The sequence below is a fragment of the Macrobrachium nipponense genome, chromosome 18 (genome assembly GCF_015104395.2).
Source record: "Macrobrachium nipponense isolate FS-2020 chromosome 18, ASM1510439v2, whole genome shotgun sequence".
Taxonomy (NCBI): domain Eukaryota; kingdom Metazoa; phylum Arthropoda; class Malacostraca; order Decapoda; family Palaemonidae; genus Macrobrachium; species Macrobrachium nipponense.
The window spans coordinates 76,954,239-76,975,994 of NC_087211.1; the positions used below are offsets into that span (position 1 = coordinate 76,954,239).

Here is a 21,756-nt window from a genome sequence, read left to right on the forward strand (position 1 = left end):
GTTTTTCGCTATACGTTCCAATAATAAGGAGTTATTTGTTTAGATTTCATCCATCAGCCAGTCGTGAAGGGATGCGGGAAAATCGTTTTGCTTTTAGAAGAAAAGGAATCCTAGAGAGCATAAAAATAATGCTAGTTAAAAGAGATCTCTTATCTTTGTTACAAGGTTAATTGTCTATCGCTATTTACAGTTGCATATTGAGTATCAAGATCATATAATAGGTCTGAAACACTTAATCTAATTACGTTCGTCATATTAAGTGCATTTGTACTTGTAAATTGTTAGCTAGTTGTGCCTTTATGCTCATCTCTACTATTATTAATACTACTGCTGTTACTGTTATCACGTCTCTCTCTCTCTCTCTCTCTCTTCTCTCTCTCTCTCTCTTAATATGCTTAAGGTAGTATTACAAGAATAAATTTTATATAACAGTGGTTTTTAATAGTAGCCGTAGGAATAAAGCGACTGATTAAATCTGAAGTTTGATTGTTTGTACACACACATATATATATATATATATATATATATATATATATATATATATACATATACATACACACTATATATATATATATATATATATATATGTATATATATATATATGTGTGTGTGTGTGTGTGTGTGTGTGTGTGTGTGTTTGCGTGTGTGTGTGTGTGTGTGTGTGTGTGTTTTATAGTTCGAAAGAAGACAATCGAGAGAGCCGCTGTTGAAAGTCATCTAAGCTTCATTTCGCCCGTCTGTCGTCCCCTTTGAGGATTTTGGCAGCGTCGACCAATCCCTCGCAAAGAGGAAAATGAACAGTGACCAGGAAGTGCGAGACAGGTAACAGTGACGTCTAGAAAACAACAGCTGAGCGAGAGAAAGAAAGAGAGAGAGAGAGTGAAAAAAAAAAGCTTTTATAGTTCGTTTCACTGAGGCAAACCCTATTTATATTGGATGAAATGTGCACCAGCAGACCGCCTGAAGAAATGCTCTTTGAACGAGGCGTGTACGAGGTTTCTGAATTAAATGGCTGAGTACGTTTGGTTTTGGGCTTATAATCAGGGGAACCTCTTAGTTACAAAGGAAATTTGTGTGAGTGTGTGTGTGTGAGAGAGAGAGAGAGAGAGAGAGAGAGAGAGAGAGAGAGAGAGGGAGAGAGAGCAGTATTATAATGTCCTTGGTCTGTCCTTGCAATCAACCACGATATTCACACGAGAGAATATTCCTTGACTGAAAGAGAAAACATTTATAGAAAGTCAAATCACATTTATTGAAATATTAGATCAAGTGCCAGAGAACATAAAGAATATCACAAGAGGAAACAGATGGGCAGAGCTAGCTATAGCTCCCAGTTTTGTGACCTTGTAAGCTTTTTTGTATTTTAATCTCTGAACATCAGACTATTGGTTCTTAGGTCACATGGTGTGGCGTAACTCAAATTTAGGTCGCGTATTTACGTCAGTTGCTCTGACACTTATAACGACATTCATTTGGGAACTTATGAATTGGATCTCATAATTCTTCAGCCAAAACGCTTTAATGAATGTCATGTCTGCTGCAACTGGTAATAAACGGTTCTGACTATTCACATATCTCATGTAGTTTTTTATATATTAACTGATACAAATAAACACACACATACACACAAGGAGAGAGAGAGAGAGAGAGAGAGAGAGAGAGAGAGAGAGGAGACTGTACAGGTCTTCCTTAACTGCAGAATTTGGAAAATCCTAGTTTCCAATGTGGGGAAATTGCAAAAACCAGTCAGAAGCATATTACCCAACTTCAAATAATGTATTATCGTAGAGGCTGCAATCTTAATGAATACAATAATGTAACATAACCTGCACAATATGTATGTCAGGTAGATAGTCAATCTAAAGTTATTCTCAAAGATAAAAACGATATCAAATGCAGGAAACACAAAGGAAAGTAGCGTTAAAATTCATAATCTAGAGACGATGAGAGGAAGATAAATATTCCTTATCTTCAAGCCAGATTCCAGTGTGATCTTCAGTTTCGTAAGAAAAATTATGGATAACTGAAATCGACGGTCTTCCACAGTCGACTAACATTATCTAGCACTTCAGGATTGTGGAAAAGCAGTTCACTTCTAGTATCTAAACCTTTTTTCCTTCTAATTTTCAGTTATAGTTGTTGCCTGAATATATGATTTATATATTACATCAACTAACTGTCAAAAGCAGCCATTTAAATGAAAGAAAAGTTGCGTTGTCTCCGTGATTTCTTAACCTGTCTCAGAGCCAACTACTTCTCTACGTCAAGTCATCCCATATTCCACGGTATGTGCTGTTTTCCCTTATTTTGGACTTTACATAAGGAATAAACACTGATGACCGCTGGAGGTCATTTTATCATCTATTGTCAATTTGATTCTTAATTCTTTGCTGCAGTTAAACGAAGGAATTTGGTTGAAACCGAAATACGAACATTGTTTTAATTTGGGTGGGAAAATAAATCGGATATAGAATTCGGTCTTGACGTCTTTTTTCAAGTAGTCTTCACCTCTCGGAACTTATCAACCTGACAATCCATGCAAAGGTTGCCAGCCTTCATTAACGAAGTGTCTGCTGCGAGAGATGGTTAACTTTTTGGCGATCTCGGTCGTCTGTACAGATACCAGTAATCTTAAGAGAGGTGATTCAGTCAGGCAAGGTTTCTTGGGGATTTTGCTGTTTGCTCTGCGAATGATTGGTGCTTCTGGTGAAAATGTAATACAACGTTTGAAGGAACTCAGTTGCTCTGACGTCAAAGTTGTTATCATCATTATAAATGTGTGCTGTTATTAACGGTTTATGTGTCCTGTCAACTCAGATTTCTCTAAGAGGACATATTTAGAGTATCCAAACAGACTAATGGATAACAACCTTTCAAAAGACACGGATGATCAGGCTTCTTCATTAAATGGCCAAGTACTATACTAGGCCATCCTTCATGAAGGGTGAGCTGAAACCAGCAGCAAGAGAGCCCACGTTCCGTCTTGACTACTGAGGGAAGTAGAACGCTATAATTGGGGTCATAACCAGAGTATTATCAAGCACCACTGATTAAAGCTTTCTTCCTGGCCTTATTCACCATTCTTTGAATATTACTCTCATATTTTGGTATTTCATCTGTGCCAAAGGAAATTCGTCATTTCAGTGACCCCCGCAATATCTCTCCTCTCGATTCTTAGTCTTTCCTTTGCAAGGAGCTTTCAGAGTCTCTTTTCTACAAGTATTACTTTGGTTACTGTTCTTCTGAGATCAATGAGACTGTCATTCCTACTGTCGGGCACCTAGCAGCTCTTGTCAAAATTCTTTTTCTTATGCTTATCCTAAGGAATTTGGTAATCTTCGTACTGCATGGTTGAGATGGTTTCCTTCCAATATATATATATATATATATATATATATATATATATATATATATATATACATATGTATATATATATATACTATATATATGTATATAAATGAATGTATGTTATGATGATTTATATATGAAGAACAATATATATATTATATATATATATATATATATATATATATATATATATATATATATATATATATATAAATGTGTGTGTGTGAACTAATTGTCACATTCACGAGAGCTATTAAGTCACAGCAGTTATAATGTGAACAAGTTGTCTTGAATAGCTCACATTTCTGTTTGTTTCGATTTCAACTGAAATTCTTGAAATCCCAACTAGGTTATGAAATAAAGGAATACTTTTTATTTCTCCCGCAAAGCTTCGAACCAAGGGCATGGGAAAGTAACAGAGTGAGCTGAATGCTCATGGGTTGTTTATCTGACCAAAAATTCCTCATTGCAAAATGTTAACGCAACCACAAAGAAAAGATGCTTTGAGAAGAGACAGGAAATACATTCGCGGTATATTTTTCGTGTCAAAATCGGTAATAAATACTTGTAAGGAGAAATGCGACAGTTAATTACCACTCCATGACATTAATTAATTATGCAGTGTACTTTTACTAGCTAGTATATATCAAACAAATCTTGTATTTACTGTATGTGTGTTTTTATATCGGTCAACAATAATTTCATAAGTATACACATGTACATTAGAATACGCTTATTTATTTTCGTATGCCATTTCTTCTTCATGCCTTCAAAATGACAGCTTTATTGATGATGATTATTTTATAGGTTACTTTACCGAATGTAACTTAGCATCAGTAAAACGGAAATTTGAATTGAAAATGAATTGGATTATTAGTTGGGAAAGAATGAGTATAAGCAGAAAGTTTACTTTCTGAAAACGACGAATCGAGTGACAACTCGCTCGAAGGATTGCAATATGGAAATTCAATGATTTATATGTAATTTCATGAAGATCGCTTTTCAGTTATCACTAGGATATTTCAGAAAAACGCTTTACAATTGCTTTCAATTGCAAATGTTGGCACAGCAGCCCTTTCTTCTTTTCGATATACTTCACTACCTTTTATTAAGTTGTTGCTTAATAAAATCCTTTTCCTCGTGTCCTCAGCTTCAGGAAAAGACTGAATCATTTGGCATAAGATCAGATCGCAAGAACGGGAGAAGAAGATCTCGTATTTTGTGAACATGTGCATACTAGTACAAGATACCGAAAGCCTTCAAGTTCTCTCTGACATTTATCGTATGCCTGATACACTATATTCGAAAACTAACCCACGTGAATTCATTCTAGATTTAATAAAAATGATATCACGTTCATAGAATGTAAAGACTTATAAAGTTTTTAGTATAATGCTAGGCCAGTATTAGCAGAAGAGCGCGAAGTTGATATTCTAGTTTACGAGTGAACAAACGCCCCAGCTCAAGAAAGAAATTCAGGGGGTTATATTTTCTTCTAACATGCGCACGCGCACAAACACCCACTCTTCCACCCATCTATCACTAGCCCCCACAACTCCCCATATTACCTGCACTCTCTGTGGAGCCCCAAAAATTTGGCACCTACACACCTCTTCATTTTTTCCTCTCCTCCCTCCCACCCACCACCATCCAATGCCTTATTTGTACTCATAACCAGAGGAGGTCTTCTAAACTAAAGCCGAGTCGCGATAGAGGACGACACACACTCATGCACGCACTTCTCTCCATGAGCGGATGGCTGGCCGCCCTCTTTCCGCTCACACACAGACACACACACATAAGTGCAGTATTCAGCCAGCGCTAATATCGAATAACTATGAACGCGCGAGAGAAAAGGAGACGAGAATAGATTCCGACCGGATCCCAGCTTGTCTCTAGTATTTTGCACTTTATATCAACTTAGGGCCTGTCCAAGTATGTCTTTCTGAGAGTATCTTGTGTCTAGGTTTCCGTCTTCTATTCTCTCTCTCTCTCTCTCTCTCTCTCATGTCTTTTCGTGCATTTCTAAGAGGTGGTCTTGGTAGCACGTGCGTCTGTTGTCTTTGGTGTTTTTCCTCATTCTTGGCCAGTGAATCCACTCACTTGACCGTGGCCAGTACAGTATTCCTTGCATAACTTGCCTACGTCTGACGACGGTACAGGTAGGCGTTGTTCATACACGTTGTTTTGTTTCGTATTTTTCATTTCTTTACCCCTAATATTTAATTTTAATGACACATTTTCAGAAGGAGCATTGTGTGAAAATACGGTTTAATATGAAATGCTGCTTCACTTCTTTCTGTAAAATCTCAACGATTAAATATTTAGAAAAATAAGACGAAAAATATAAAAAAATAGCATTTAGCAATAATAAAAAAAAGAAATAAAACAGAGAATATCTCATCGAAAAAAAAAGAGCGTGGAGCTCTCTTAGAGATTCCATAGTGGTTTTGTCATGAACAAAAATAAGCTTATCACCGCGGTGCATTTATCAAAGACTATTTCGGCAAAGAATTTTAGATATTTTTACTAAAGCCAATCTCGTGCTGTGTAGCCAGTGGGTGTATTAGACGTTTGGCCAAAGTACTATAGGCAATCACTTGTTTGATTACGTCGTCAAAAGAACTTCTCAACAAAAGACAACATTTCAAGAGGGCATCTGTTGGGTTATTTTGACATCTCAGACTACAGCCAATGGTTATCAGGAAGAACAATTCAGTGATTTTGAAAACTGATAGCTCTTGCTTTCAAAGTTGCATTTCAGCTACGCCTTGGAAAATGCCGAGTGTGCTTGGAAAGAGGGCAAGGAAATGAATCAGTATTGCCAACCATCTAAGAGCTCCTTACCCTACCTAGGCACTGAAATTACCCTACTTTCACTGTTATTGTACTCTAAGAGTACAATAACAGAGTTGCCTTAAGATATACTAAATATTAATAAATTTGTTGTTCAATGGTTACTTTTTAATAAATACAAGACAACCCTCTTGAAATTACCCACGTTTTGCTCAGATTTCGTGACATTGCCCCGTTACCTTATGGACCCAGATCTGAGACTGAATTAATAACCCCACAGTTGGCAACACTAAAATGAATATGAATGGTGTTTTCTCCCTCTCATTTACTTTTCTTGTTATGAATCAGTTCTTAGACAATTGTACCGAGATGTTGGAAAACAATATGGGTGTCTCTCTTATAGTCATATGCTTACGGAAATACTTGTGCACTCGAATCATTGCTTACTCTCAACTGACATAGGCAATGGCTTATGTTTGTCTGTGTGCATGTATGTGTGTGTATACACACACACACACACACACACACACACACATATATATATATATATATATATATATATATATTATATATATATATATATATATATATATGCAGAGATGAACCCTAACACTTTTGAATATATGTATGTTCAAGTCATATTTTCTTCTTCTCTGTACTGTTTGGCACTCGATCAGATTCCTCAGTGTGGAATATTAGGTCAGTGTTTTATGGTTGCTAGATTAGCCTAGAGCAGTTGAAAAGTAACAAGGCAGATGTTTCCCAGCCGGATAAATTTAGATCCGGCTGTGTCATCTGAGAAGGGCTGACGGGTTATGAGCAGAAGCTTGGCAGAACATCTAGAAGCAGGTTCACGAAGGGCGTTGCAAGTTGCGAAAAATGGAGAGTTGAAGCGATGCAAAAATAAATATAGAAAAGCAGAGGTTGATATGGAAGTGTCGTACACGAGCATCGATGTCAACATCCTATGATAAACATACGTCAGGCTTTGTTTTGAGTAATCACGCATTGGACTGCTTGTGGGGACTTCCATGGCAAACGTTAGTGGGAACTCAAGATATACGGAAAGTACGGTGATCAGCAAAGAAATGAATGTCGTGAATGAATTATTTTCTAGGATTTTGGGATGAGTTTGTCTGATACGAGGGTGAAGAGTTGTTGTTGCAAAGTGTAGGCGCAGTTCAAAATTAGATTGTCTGCCTGTGGCTTTATCTGGCTAGTCCCTAACCTACTTTGGCTTCGCATTCGGCGAAAAGAATTTTCTTCAAAGTATTCCTTGTACTTTTATTAGGTAAACACTGTTTATTCATTTAGGTTTCTTCCTCTTTGTTTGTCTGTTTGAGCCGCTTTTTTAAGTAAGCCACCTGGCAAGGCTGTAGTGTAGCTGTTCGAATGTGTCAGTGTTTTTAACTTGGGAAAGTTGACGGAGTCCTGTGAATCTTTTGAAGAATTCCATAAGCGAGAACATAAGTAATCTAATTATAGTTAGCTTCTGTAAGTATAATAACAGCATATTTAACGAAACTGGATGTCTTATTTTGGAACCTTATAAATAGTTTTGTTGAGATGTCCTTGTTAAACGTTAGTGCATTGACACGTTTCACAAGCATCCACTAAACTGCAGACAGCGCAATTGCATCATTTGAACCAGCTGATCTAAAGGACACTTTCATGGCCATATTCTTTTTCTTCAAGTTAATTTTATTCCTTGATGTCCTCTATCGTACCAATCGTTTAACGTTTTGTTTTGAGCAATTGTTCTGATATGGCGTTTGTATGAGTCATAAAAATTGGTAGAGAGAAATAATGGGCTAATAGTTTAATTCTCGTTGCTTTTATTGCACTCATTTTTATATTGTCCTTATTAACCACATTTATTTAACTAATTTGTTCCTGTTTTTATCATGCTCCTTATTCAGATTAAATAAATGGCGTTCTGATAGTTATCAGTTTTGAACAAACTTTTGGCCACTCATCAGCAGCCCTTATTTGAAGGAACTAATGCACTGAGATCTTTAAACCTTATGAAAAGACTATCTTGACCGACTAACTCCTTTCAAAAACAAGGCGAAGGTTTCTGTACCTTAGTAAGTGAACTAAGCTTTGAAATGGCTTTGGAGGAACTTGCGTACCTTCGTAGCAGAATAAGTCTGTATACTTCAATTTAGTAACTTCCACTTCTTACTTAAAAGGTCGGGATGTATTGGTTTAGAATCTGTTTCATAAAACCGAACATTTCACGTTGGTTTCTTCTTCAAAGCCGTTGTCACCTGCCACTGGTTGACTGGCCAAATTAGATTTATTTCTTGCATGAATGACTGTCTTGAGTCTAACTGTTAGAGGTATACGTGTCTATGTCTCTAGATGATGCTGCTCATTTTGAGGCCAGTGCAGCAAACCATCTGTAAATGGAAGTCTTTAAAACATAAGTGATATGCATACCACAGTTAGCCTAGATACGACGATGGTGTAGGGACCAATGCAATACGATAATATTAGGATTTCCATATTCCTTTTTATTATGAACATGAATTTTACAGTAGAGTAGTACGAAAAGTTTAACATTACTCACATACTTCCTTTCTTTTTTGGTGTATAATCTCTCGTTACTAAAGACTGGAGGGAAGGTTTTCAAATGTTTACCAACCTGATAACCCTCTTTTGCAGTTATAAAATATAACGATCTTACTATATCCTCTAACATATTAAATCATAATCAGAGATAAATCTTCAGTTTATTGACTCGTCACTTCTGTATTGTACTTTCAAAGTTGTATTGACGAAAGTTAATACAAGTAACGAAATTTGCAAACTTGACTAAAGTGACATTCCGGTGCTTTAAAGAAAGTCTAGTTGGCAACTCTAAGTCACTAATGAGCTGACGGCTTCCTTCTCTCAAAAAGTGGGCTCTCTTGTCTTTCTTCCTCGCTTTTCGCTTTCTCCTTCAGGCCAGGCTTTAAAGAGGATTGAGTTGCCTGCCCCGTCGGCACCCTCATTGGTAAAGTAACCTCTGTTTATGCAAATATAAGGATATTGTCCGAAAAGGATGGAAGCATTCCAGTAAAATATCTCTTTCTCTTTGGGTCTTAATACTTATGGGCGTTTTGATAAAATGTTTGGCTTTTCCTGTTTACGTCAAAATTATGGAATGAGAACTGATTTTGTTTTTATGATTGCTCTTGATAATGATGATATTATTTACGATAATCGTGATGGTCCAACATCGGTAATACAGTATTAAAAGAAATTTTCATAGTAACTATTTTCTAACGATGACGGTGCGATTATCGTTATCATTCATAAAAACAATGATTAATTATCAGCAGAAGAATATCGCAATGTGCGTTATAACGAGATTTGGCTCAAGTGTTTAATAGTACCACGAAAGTTGATCTCATTCACAGTCGTGCCCGAATTATTATTATTTTTTTTCTCGTAAGTTGGATGCTTTTCACCTGGAGCATAAAACCTTCTCAGTGCCAGGATTATCTCTGGTTGGAAGACGAATTCGAAATTATTATTATTATTAAATGAAAAAACCTGTTCGCATGGAACGAGCACGCAGGGGCCATTGAAATTCAAGCTTCCAAAGAATGATGGTTTCAACCTCCCACCGCAGCGGTAACTGATCATGATACAGAGCCACGATTTTTCATAGCCTGACGGAGGCGAGAACCCGCGATATCCGAGCGTCATGACACGACGGTAGCCACCGAACCAGTCGACCAGAGCTGTCTGAAGTTTGATGTTGTTAATAAATTATGACGAAGGGTTGCGGAACATCTGTGCCCTGTCCGTACGGGTTGGATGGACGGAGTCTTCCGTTCTGACAAAGGTGCTTCAGCCAACTAATGCTGTGTTGTTATTTGTCGAGGCGAATGTTCCAGTAACCTTATTCACCATACATTCTCTCCTAAAAGTATTTTGTGCTCGCTGCTTTGTTGAAGTCCACCGATTGAGATGAATTGGAAATACTGTTCACATATTCTTTGCTTGGTCGTTATTCGAAATAATTCTGGGGGGAAGGCGGCAACAGGGTCGCCTCTCAAAAGACAGCCGGTTATAGGTATGGGACAATCTTGACTTGGGGATTCTGAATTTGGGGGAGGGGGGGGGAATGTTTCATTTCACGGCGATGTCGCATCATGATTTTAAAAGCTTACGATTGGCATCAATTGCAATGGATTAAAATAATGTTTTCGCTTAGATATTGTCAGAGTTAGATCATATATATATATATATATATATATATATATATATATATATATATATATATATATATAATATACATACACGTATACACACGTATGTATGCATGTATGTATATGCATATATATATATATATAATATATATATATATATATATATATACATAAATACATGGATACTTACATACATAACATACTTATGTGTATACGTTTTCTGTAACACAATGAGTTAAGAATAGATTACGCATAATAATCATAGAGTATTTGGTCAAAAGAAAACGCATAATAGTAACATAGACACTAAGTTTAGCTAAATGACTTAGTTAAATGCTAAAGGGAGATGATAAACCCCTCGTTATTTACGAGAGAGAGAGAGAGAGAGAGAGAGAGAGAGAGAGAGAGAGAGAGAGAGTGTATTTGATGTCCAAGAGCAATATATTATATCTATAATATATCTGTATATGTATATATATAGTATCTATATATATATCTATAAATTATATATATGTGTGTGTGTGTGTGTGTGAGAGAGAGATAATACTTTTCAGTGGGAAAATGGCAAGTTTGTGTGATCATATTTTTGTGATCGAATAATAAAAATTATATAAATGAATGAAAGACACCGTAAAATTCACGAAACACGCTAAAGAAAATATGATATATATATATATATATAATATATATACATACATACAATATATAATATATATATGTATATAGGAATATATTAGATGATATATTATATATATTATATATATAATATATATAATATATATTATATATATATATATATATTTGTTAGTACATTAATCTGGGTGAAAATGAAAAATCAGTCAATTAGTTCCATAGAAATAAACAGTACGTATATACGTGTATATATATATATATATATATATATATATATATATATATATATATATATATATATATATATATATATACATACACACACACACACACAATATATATATATATATATATATAATATATATATATATATAGATATATATATATATAGAGAGAGAGAGTGAGAGAGAGAGAGAGAGGAGAGCGAGAGAGAGAGCAGCAGCAAAATAAATGAGAAATTAAAGAATTCCTACAAAACTAAAAACATGAGAAATAAAAATGTAGATAAGGAGATAATTAAACATATACATTATATGCCTATACTTAGACACACCTTTTTGTGCCTTCAAAAAATTTTTGCTTCACAGCACAATTTTAGAACTTTACTTCCTTTATGGATGACACAAACAAACATTTTTTATAAATCACTGTAACCTGCAAATGAACATTTCAGTCTTGCTGGAAACTGTCAGCATCAGTCTTCCGGTTATATAAGCTTTTCCAGCACAGCCTTTGGAACACAAAATCAGAGACGCACGAAATAGAGGGGGCCGGGAGCCCTCGACTCCCTCAGCTGCGGGAACTCATTGTCATTACACCTTGTGACAAAACTCACCCTCTTGGACATGGATCCGTCAATGCCATACTCTCTGTCAATTTCCAGGAGGTGGCCTCCTTCTGGAAGGTGGACTGTGGTACAGATGGAGCGCTTTCCCGTCTCGTCCCTCTTCTCCCTCTGGCGGAGGCCGATGGGGGTGTACTTGTAACCGTAAGACGAAGGCCAGGCACTCATGGCTGCAACTCGATTATTGTGTGTTTATGAGAATGGAAGACGAGAGACAGGGGGACAGAGAGAGAGAGAAGAGTGATGTCCACACGCTACGGGTACCGGAGCAACACTGATTTGAAAATGATCTCTTTTGGCTGCGGTTCTTCCTTGGCATGCAGCACCCGACGCTGCCATCGCCTTCTTTTCCCCAACCTCACCGCCCACCGCCCATCGTCAAACCGCCAAAGATATTCGTCCCTTTCCTTTCTCGTGCGTCTTTGATCAGACCTGATCTTGCGAGGCGGTGAACGATCCAGAGAGAAAAGGGGGGGAAAAACATCAGGGCACAGAGAGCAACATGCCCAGAAAACACATATACAGAGACTCGAGGGTATTTCTGGGTATGCGTTCCCCCGCCCGTCCGACCTCTTGAAGGCCTCCTCCTTCGTCTAGAGGCTTCAGGCTTTTTCCTTGTCGCTTACCAAGTGGTCTTAGCCGGAGACTCCGAAGGACTGGTGATTTAGCGCCCTTGAGTATTTTCCTTTTGCGAAACAGACGTAAGAAAAAAAATCCTTGATTATTTTCAATCCTTCTACATCTATTCTCTGTATTTTCTCCCATGTACGGACGGTATCTGATGCCGTAGCATTGAAGGGCAGTAAATTTGCAAACTAGGTGGCGTGATTCCTTTAAAAAGATAGCATTTTTGATTCTTGGATGTTCATTATTAGTAGAAATGAATTTTTTTCACAGTAGCAGATAAAATCTAGTTTCAGGGATCTGCATCTTGGTTTGGCACCTGATGCCAGATTTGTAAACTATGGTAATTGCATACTTTGCAATGATGACCTTGAGTCTTATCTTCTGCATTGCTCAACACCAAAGTTATAGTTAGATCTAAGAAACAATGATATCAGCAGAAACAGTAACAAAAATATATGAGGCGAGATTTTATCCTTTTAGAATAATTTTTTTTGAACTCTGTAAGTTCATCTTACTCTGAACTAATCAGTTATTTTTAGTGTTGAGAAATAATTGTTTGGTGTTCTAATATTTCAATCTCCTCTCTTTAACTTCTCCATTAAGGTTTTGCTCTTGTAAAAATAAACATTTATTTTTCTTTATGGCTGTTTAGAGATTAAATTTTCATCAAGTATATTTCACCTTCTGTACTCCGCATCTTAATGGAACATTTCATCATTTAACAGAGCGAGACACTATGGCCTTTCCTCTCAGCCTCATATCCTTTACAATAAGTCTCACAAACTCCTATAGTTTTCTTTATAGCAAAATATTTGTTATTATTTTGCTGTATCAATTTGCTTTACCTTAACACTCCCACTTTTTCTACCTCAAAGTCAAATTGTTTTCAGATATTCATCCGTCATCCACAAAATAGTTTCATTTGGCCACCGAGATGCAGGTACATTAATTAATCTTGAAATTTCTTGGCCACGAATGCCTAAGTTTTTTTGAGTTTACTTTCAATGTTTTTAACTAAGGGGACAAAATGTTATTCAGCCAGGAAGTCCGCTGTCACAAAACCTTGAATAAAGATTTTTAAAAATTAGATATAAGTAAGGAAATAAGACAGTTACTATTCCAATTTTTTTTATAAACACCCTCCATCCCTGCACCCTTCCCAATCTAAATAAACAATAAAATTTCCTTGGATGAGCTATATTTGACCGATGTCAAAGAGATAACTAAGCTCTGATCACATTCGGACAATAACTAAGCTCACCAAAATGAGACTACTTGGCCAAGAAACTGGCACTTTCATTTGTCCTGGCGATGATGAGCTTATGAAATCATGCTGAGGTTATGACCGACTTCTTGAACTGTAATTAAGACATGTTTTTGCTCGGTGGACAGTTACTGAGAATGAGTTGCACCATAATGGTCTGAGATATTTATGACTGTGGTGAGGGCTAGGTAAGCACTTTGTAGTGTAAGTTGCTGAAGTTCTTATAATTCTTGATGATTCAGAAATATTATTCTAAGAATGTTTTCCTTGTCGTGCCGTATTAAAACAGACAATATTTTGTACCTTCAAACAGCAGCACTCCTAAAGCTGAGAGAGTAAAATTAGGTCAATGTAGAGAACAGCTGTATTCCGTGCAGCAAAGGCAATAGAATTATTAAGATGGTTGGGCAAATGCTCTATATGAATGTAAGCAGCAAGTTAAGACATATAGAATTCCATGTTCGGTCAGAGAACCCCAAAACTGTTTCTTCTCAGATTTTTTGCAATTGAATGCATAGTATGGGGGTGCAAGCTCCACACACACACACACACACACACACACACACACACACACACACACACACACACACACACATATATTATATATATGTGTGTCTGTGTATGTCTGTAAATTTTTGTTACCTTCACCTGGAGGATCTTTATATTCACAAATGCTAAGCCATAAATTACGTTTAATATCCGACACATGGAGGACACATCACTTTTGATCCCTCTTGGGTGAAAGTTATTATCGAGGTATAGTGGACTGGATGGTAAACCAAGTTGGTGGCTTAATGAATGTAATGTATATATATATATATATATATATATATATATATATATATATATATGTATATATATATATATATTATTATATATATATATATATATATATCTATACTATACACACAGTATTCATATGTAAGTATATGTGGTGGAGGTAGGGTACGTTGTAAATAACTTGGAATGTCTAATTTCTTTGGTAGTCTCTCAATCTCTCTCTCTCTCTATCTCTCTCGCTCTCTCTCTCTCTCTCTCTCTCTCTCTCTCTCTCTCTCTCTCTCTCTCTCTCTCCAGACTCGAGCAGAAGTGAAAGCTGCCCAAACTAACGATATAAGTATGACTTGGCAGCTGTATACTGGAGTAGTCTGCCAGCATAAACTTTAATTACAAAGAAGAGCCAAACGGGCCATGATAAATTAACTCCAAGATTTGACGAACATCTTTCCGGAAATGTCAAGGTGAATGTTTTGATTTCTATTTGGCTTTTGGTGAGGTTTCTCTCTTATAATGGTTCCCAGGGCTTGCAGCCGATTACCCAATATCTCTTTTATTGACAGAACACCTTTATTTTCTGTCAATCGGGTCTCTTCCTCTTCTTATTCAGTGGAATGGAGTGGTTTGTTTGTTGGCCTGGGACCTATGAGGTCATTCAGAGTTGGAAAGGAAATTGTGAGCAGAAAGGCGTGACAGGAGGAAAACCTCAAAGCAGTTGCGCTATGAAGCAATTGTTGGGAGAGGATGGACAATGAGATGAAAGTAAGATCATATGAATGGAGGTACAATAAAAGGAATGAAAGGGATTGCAGCTATAGGTGCCGTGGGGACGTTGCAAAGAACCTTCCGTAATGCCTACAGTGCACCCTGTGAGGTGCACTGACGGCACTCCCCCTACCAACCGGGTCTACATATTTAGTAAATAGAAGACGAAGCTGCCAGCATCTCGTCAAGTGTCTAATGCGGTTTGAAATGCGCGCGTATTCATCGCTAATTCACGAAACACTTGTAATAGCTTCAGAAGCTGCGCAATGCTGATTCTGCTCTTTTTCTTAAAGAGTTCAGTGCAGAAACTCCTCTGTGATAAGCAGATCTTCTCGCTCAGCTTTGATACTGTGGTCCAGAATTTCTTCTCTTGAAGAACCAAGGAGTTGCAAAAAGGCTTATAATAACTACTTGCAACCATAGGAGGAATAATTTGTAGTTATCATTGACCTTACCTTTGCAGGAAATTTGATGACAAATTTTACCCAGAACAAGGAATGGGAAAAAATTAACGTGAATTCTGGCTATGCATACATATGCGTAAGTCAACCAAGGTTTCACTGCTGTACCATCATTAAAACTGGCTGAGACATATCTCAACACTTCCTTGTATGCGCTCACTCTATATTTGGGCAATGTATCTTTCAAATACCCCATTTCACCACTAAGGACTATTGCCAGCAAGATGCCAGTCAGTAGACTTTCCTGCTGAATGTGAGGTTCGTTCTGAATTCGTTTTAGATTTTCTGCTAGTAAAACTGTAACTATGCACTTTTGTCATATAAGGGGAATCCACCCTGATCCAGATCTATTCATTCATAGGCAGAGAATTCCATGTGTTGGTGAAACAAGGTTTCTTGGCTTGATTTTTGATAGCAAGCTGACCTGGATTCCACATCTGAAATATATTAAGGCAAAATGCTTGAAAGCAATGAATTTGCTGAAAGTCGTTTCTCACACTTCATGGGGTGCAGACCGAACTCAGATGTTGAGATTATATAAAGCCTTGGTCTTTTCAAAATTAAGTTATGGCTATTAGGCTTCTGCGAAGCCTAATAGCCTCAAAATGCTCAACTCAATTCATCATGGAGGAATACGGTTGTGTACCGGAGCATTTAAATCATCTCCCACCGAGAGCATGCTTGTAGATGCTGATGAGGTGCCACTGGATCTTCATTATAAACGTCTGCTTGTTCGGAGTTGGTATAGATTCCAGAGGCTACCTAAGTCTTTAACCAGCATTTGCATGAGAAATGAAAGGCATTGGCAGTTTTATGAAAGTCATCCTAAGCAACCTCATCCATTCGCTTTTAGAGTAAATTCTATAGTCCGTGAATTAAATATGCCAAGAATCGAGATTTTACCAGCAAAATACTCAGTTAGTCCCCCCTGGAACTTTCCAGAGGTAAAATTTTGTAGATATTTTAATTTTACCAAGACAGAATTGTCCAGTGAGGCCATGCGGTCAATATTTTTAGAACACACTTTGCAACATGATAACTCCACTGCAGTTTTCACGGATGGCTCAAAGTCAGATGCTGGCGTCGGCTTTGGTGTAGCCTTCCCTGATGTAGAGAGAAGCGGCAGGCTATCATCAGTTGCATCGATTTTTACAGCAGAATTATATGGAATTTTAAAGGCTTTAAAGGAAGTTTTAATTCGGAATGAAAGTAATTTTATTATGTATTGTGACTCAAGAAATGTTCTTCAGTCGCTGGAATCTTTTAACAGTTTAAACCCTCTGATTTTAGATATATTGGAATGGCTGCTTTTACTAAAAAGAAGAGGGAAAGAAATAAAGTTCTGTTGGGTGCCTTCCCATGTTGGGGTGGCTGGGAATGAGAAAGCTGACCAACTTGCAAAGTCTGCGGTCAGCTCCCCAGAACCCAGAAGATGCCTACTTCCATATCGGGATTTGTATCCTCTAGTAGGTAAGAGAATTAAAAATTGTTGGCAGTCCCAGTGGGAGGATATTTTAAATAACCAAAAAATGCGTAGTATCACATCATCAGTGTCTCCGTGGTCATATCCATATATGCCAAGGAGACAAGAAACGATGTTGTGTAGATTGAGGATTGGACATATAAGACTCACCCATGGGTTCTTGATGTCTCGTGAAAATCCTCCGTTTTGCGAGAACTGTACTGTGCCCTTGACTGTGAGACATTTGCTGGTTGAATGTCCCAGACTTGGGAATTTGAGACATAGGTTCCTGTCTTGGGGTCGTGACAGAGTAGGTAATTTTATCCTAGCTACAATTCTTGGAAAGGATTGTAATATAGAGCAGTTATATATTTTGATGAGGGAGGCGGGCCTCCTTAACCAAATTCAAATTATACATAGATTGTCTATGTAAGAACTCTTATATATATGAACAAAATTTTTATATATTTATAGATATTTTTATATGAAATTTATCAAAAATATAATTTTTTCTATTTAATTTATTTCGGTGTCAATTACCCAGATGTTGTGACGCCAGATATAATACACAATCAATCAATCAATCAATCTGAATTCGACCTCTGTACTCTATATTGTACCCGAGTTCAACTCTTATAGGCCCCATACACTGAACGATTGCATGAACGACTGTCTGAACGATTGTCGTTATCGACACACACACACACACACACACACACACACTCACACACGCACACTATTCAGACAGTATGAACGATCTCCGCACCGATTTTAGTCTGCACAAAGGTTTTGTCTTGAGAGGACATGGCATCATCTCTAGAAGAGACGCGAGCGATAGCTTTATATCGGCAGACAAACCCATACATTGAACGACCTGTGTATGACAGACATAAGTCGCAAGCCAGATTCCCGCTGAGATCGTTCACACACGAAACTCCGCCCACTTTTGCATTCAGACAAGCCCATACACAGTGTTTTTGCGAACGATACAGACAATCTTTCAGACAATCGTTCATACAATCGTTCACCTCCTATCCTCATATCGCCAACTTTATTATGATTAAAGCACGGGGTAGAAGTTTAATGTTCAAATCAACTCCTTGCTGTATCTGCCCTGGATAATACGACTACGAGTCGAACGTACAGGCAACTAACTAGAGAAAAAAGTTAAACAAGGGGATTTTTCAAAAGTAACTGTTATTGATAGAATATGGAGTTACACCTAATTTTGTTGTTTACCCATTGATTTGGAATCCTCCCCTCCTATCCCAATTTCCGTTAGGAAGTAAATAAATAAATACAAACTAGTTCACGTTTTTGTACCCGCACTGTTTTTCATTCCAATATACTTTGTTTATTTTCAGGGATTCCGATCTCTCTCTTAAACCGCCGTTCCCTCCAAAAAGGGTAAAAAAAAAATGGAGATATGAACGAATGTCAGATCTGACGAAAACGCCTGTCAGGACTGGCGTCAGTGACTCATGGGATGGGCTTTCGTAGACCTGGTTCCTGCTTCACCTTCCATTTTTTTATTTCACCGAAAAAATGTTGATATTTACATTCGTTTCTTCGACGAATTCTCCAGCACCTTGAAGATGAAATATTTTCGCGTCTTTGATTTTCATTTGTTGGCTGAAGTCGTCAAACAAGTTTTGTTTCGGTTTTTTACATGAGTTAATGTACAGATATCCTTGCTATTGTCTGCGTTGGAAATTTGCTGGCTGGAAAATTGGCCCAATTTTATTTATGTATTGATTGATTAATTTATTTATCAATTATTATTATTATTATCATTAATTATATTATTATCATCATCAATATTATTATTATTAGCCCAGTTTTCTACTTGTATTATATTAACCAGAAGAAAGTTTCGTAACAAACAGATATGAAGGACTTTTCTCTCTCTCTCTCTCTCTCTCTCTCTCTCTCTCTCTCTCTCTCTCTCTCTCTCTCTCTCTCTCTCACTAATTGCTTAAGCTGGGAATTAGTTTCATGCTAGTTTATTTCATGCATTTGCTGCAGGAATGTTGCTCCACAGTTTGAAGAAAAAACATAAATAAAGAAACGGGAAGCCACCTGCATAACCTGAAGTAAATTTCCAAGATGTACGTTCTTCTTCTTCTTCTTCTATTATTTTTCATTCTTCTGTGAAAAAATAACATCGCGCAATAAATATCGTTAAATATATATTGAAGTGAGGTTTTCATTTGTTCAGCATTGGTGAACTCATTAACTATTCGTGTCCTTGATGATTCTCGGTTTTCCCAATTATAAAAATATTGTCGTCATTGTTCTATAGAATTGAAAGTTATTTCTCGCACGCATTTTTGATCGTCACAATCACCCCATAAGCGTGAAGAATAGATTTCTTATCTAAAGGTATCTTTGATATGCCGATGTTTGGTATCTTTGTGGTCTGATATGACCTGTGACTCTTCTCCCTATATTATTTTCAGGGAGCAATAAGGAGATTTAGCTGTGAGCCGCTACAAAGGCCTGTCCCTACTCATACTGCTATCCACTCCATCGACCTCTGCACTGCAGTCTGCAGTTTTACGGGCTGCTGAAGAGCAAGAGCCCGTGCCAGCACAAGGCTGGCTGAATCTAACAGCAACAACTGCACATATACATTTTTTTTTTTAAGAAAAGAAGTGGTTATGCTAAGCTCTCGGAAGCTTTTGTAAAGATCTTAATTGTATTTAGAGCTTCAAACGTCGGCTTAAGGCTTTTGAATGTTTTTTTCGTCCTTTTATTGGGCAATCAGACAAACTGTCCTGCCTTTACATGAGTTTCTTCTTGGGTCCCAGTAGTCCGGCACACCGCCAACCCTTCACCTCAGAGTGAAGGTTTAAATGCTGAACCATTTTCAGATTTAACTCGGACTCACTTTGAACCGATTTTAGCTATTATAGACCAAGGTGCACCTATGGATGAATGAAAAATTTCCCCGGGTTGATTTCATCAAGTAGCCCATAGATCTTTCTCATATGTAAACGAAGTGCAATCTGCTAAATGTGTCATATCCTCTAACTTTTCTTTATTCTCTCTCGAGTGAAGCTTCATAGTACTAGTACCTTTACATTGGCGTCAGTTGATCTTCCTTAACCAAGTTTTTCTTTTCCTTGTCATTCGTTCAATAAAATCATTCATGATGTGTGAACTTGCATGAAAAAAGAACATGTACTTGTTAATTAGGAACCTGTGTCACTGAACAAATGAGACGTGGATGTGAATCTAGCAAAGACAGTAGGCAGACTTACCAGCTTAATTTTCAGAGAAAGAATGATTATGACCGTGTGTCAATATGAATCCAATGCACTAGTATATCCTCCAAGCATAAAATTATCTTTTTCCAGTGAATGTTCAGTAAACAAATAAACTATTCTCTGGCAATGCTCAGTTAGACTGGCAAATACCACATTGCCAATTAAAAGAAGAGTCGAAAGTGAATGAAAACTTAATCACGGGACAAAGGAAAGGAAAAATAGTGTGTGTGTGTGTGTGTGTGAGAGAGAGAGAGAGAGAGAGAGAGAGAGAGAGAGAGAGAGAGAGAGAGAGAGAGAGTCCTCGCCCTCGTAAAGTCGCACATTTACAGCAAAATCCTTGCAGTTTCTTTTAGATTTGTTTACAGTGAACCTCTGTAAAAACATTGTGTTGACGCTTTGGTTCAGATGTGTTCTGCGATACAAAGAGAGGAACCCGTTGTTCAACTGAACAGTAACTGAAAAGAAGGAAGAATTGTTCCTGAAGAGGACTTCCTTCGGAGCCTGTGCAAGCAGGTTCGCTTTGTTACTTCAATGATTGTAACGTTTTTCGTTTCCTAAATGAGCCTGTCGAAATAAAAAAAGGAAAGGGGGATTGTGAAGAAAAGGGTTCAAAGGCGAAGATGGATTTACCGTTTATCGGTATCGTCGTGCTGTGATGGCCGATTAGTCCAAATAAATCCGTGGGTCTTCAGACTCAAGAAATTTTGATCCTAACTGCATTTTGATTAGCAGACTTAAGTACGGGCACATCTTGGCACGGTTTCAACTTAATTCTAAGTGTATGAAAGGACTACTCGCGAGAGCGAGAATGAGGATTGTCGTGTCTGTTCTCATACCTGAAATCGATGGCAAAACGTAAAGAAGAAAGCGGCAGTTAACTTCACGAAGCAAACAACAGTGAAGTATCGGTTCTGTGGCAGCTAAAGACCCAGAGTTCCTGAGACTTAGTGGTAACGTAAGGCTTAAACTGGAGCCTGTGGGGGAAGTCAAATAACTCATAAGGTTCCTGATGCAGGTGCTGGTTGGCGTGGGTGGGCATGATTCAGGCATGCCTCAGAGTGTGAATCACGACATTACTGGGTATGAGGCCAGCTAAAACTGTATGCTCTAAAAATGCTTTTGAGGCCGCTGGGTAAAAACTTGAACCCTGCATTCAGACAAGATTTCTGTTGTCTGAATATTCTGTGAGGTGTTCAAGTGTTCTCTAGGGGACGGACAAATATGTTATTGAGGTCTGAATAGTCTCTTACGGTTGAGAAATTATGTCACCAGTTTTATCTGGTCGAAGTAATAGGGCAAAAACGAGGA

At 37.4% G+C, this 21,756-nt stretch overlaps 1 protein-coding gene and 1 long non-coding RNA gene across 6 annotated transcripts in view; one reads left to right on the forward strand and one right to left on the reverse strand.

The window, feature by feature from the left end:
- The window catches only part of LOC135197219 (uncharacterized), a 31,230-nt gene extending 19,078 nt beyond the window's left edge, over nt 1-12,152 (reverse strand). For 2 of the 5 annotated variants that reach the window (XM_064224277.1, XM_064224276.1), the window contains exon 1: nt 11,815-12,149. In XM_064224277.1, the coding sequence (XP_064080347.1) occupies nt 11,815-11,991 (177 nt within the window). In that variant the 5' untranslated portion in view covers nt 11,992-12,149. Of the gene's footprint in view, nt 1-11,814 lie in introns of all 5 variants that reach the window. The other 3 variants (XM_064224275.1, XM_064224279.1, XM_064224278.1) reach the window with 3 other exon arrangements.
- Nucleotides 12,153-21,638: 9,486 nt separating this feature from the next.
- The window catches only part of LOC135197221 (uncharacterized), a 75,974-nt gene continuing 75,856 nt past the window's right edge, over nt 21,639-21,756 (forward strand). Inside the window, exon 1 of the long non-coding RNA XR_010310580.1 lies at nt 21,639-21,680. This is a non-coding gene — a long non-coding RNA (uncharacterized LOC135197221). The remainder of the gene's footprint in view (nt 21,681-21,756) is intronic.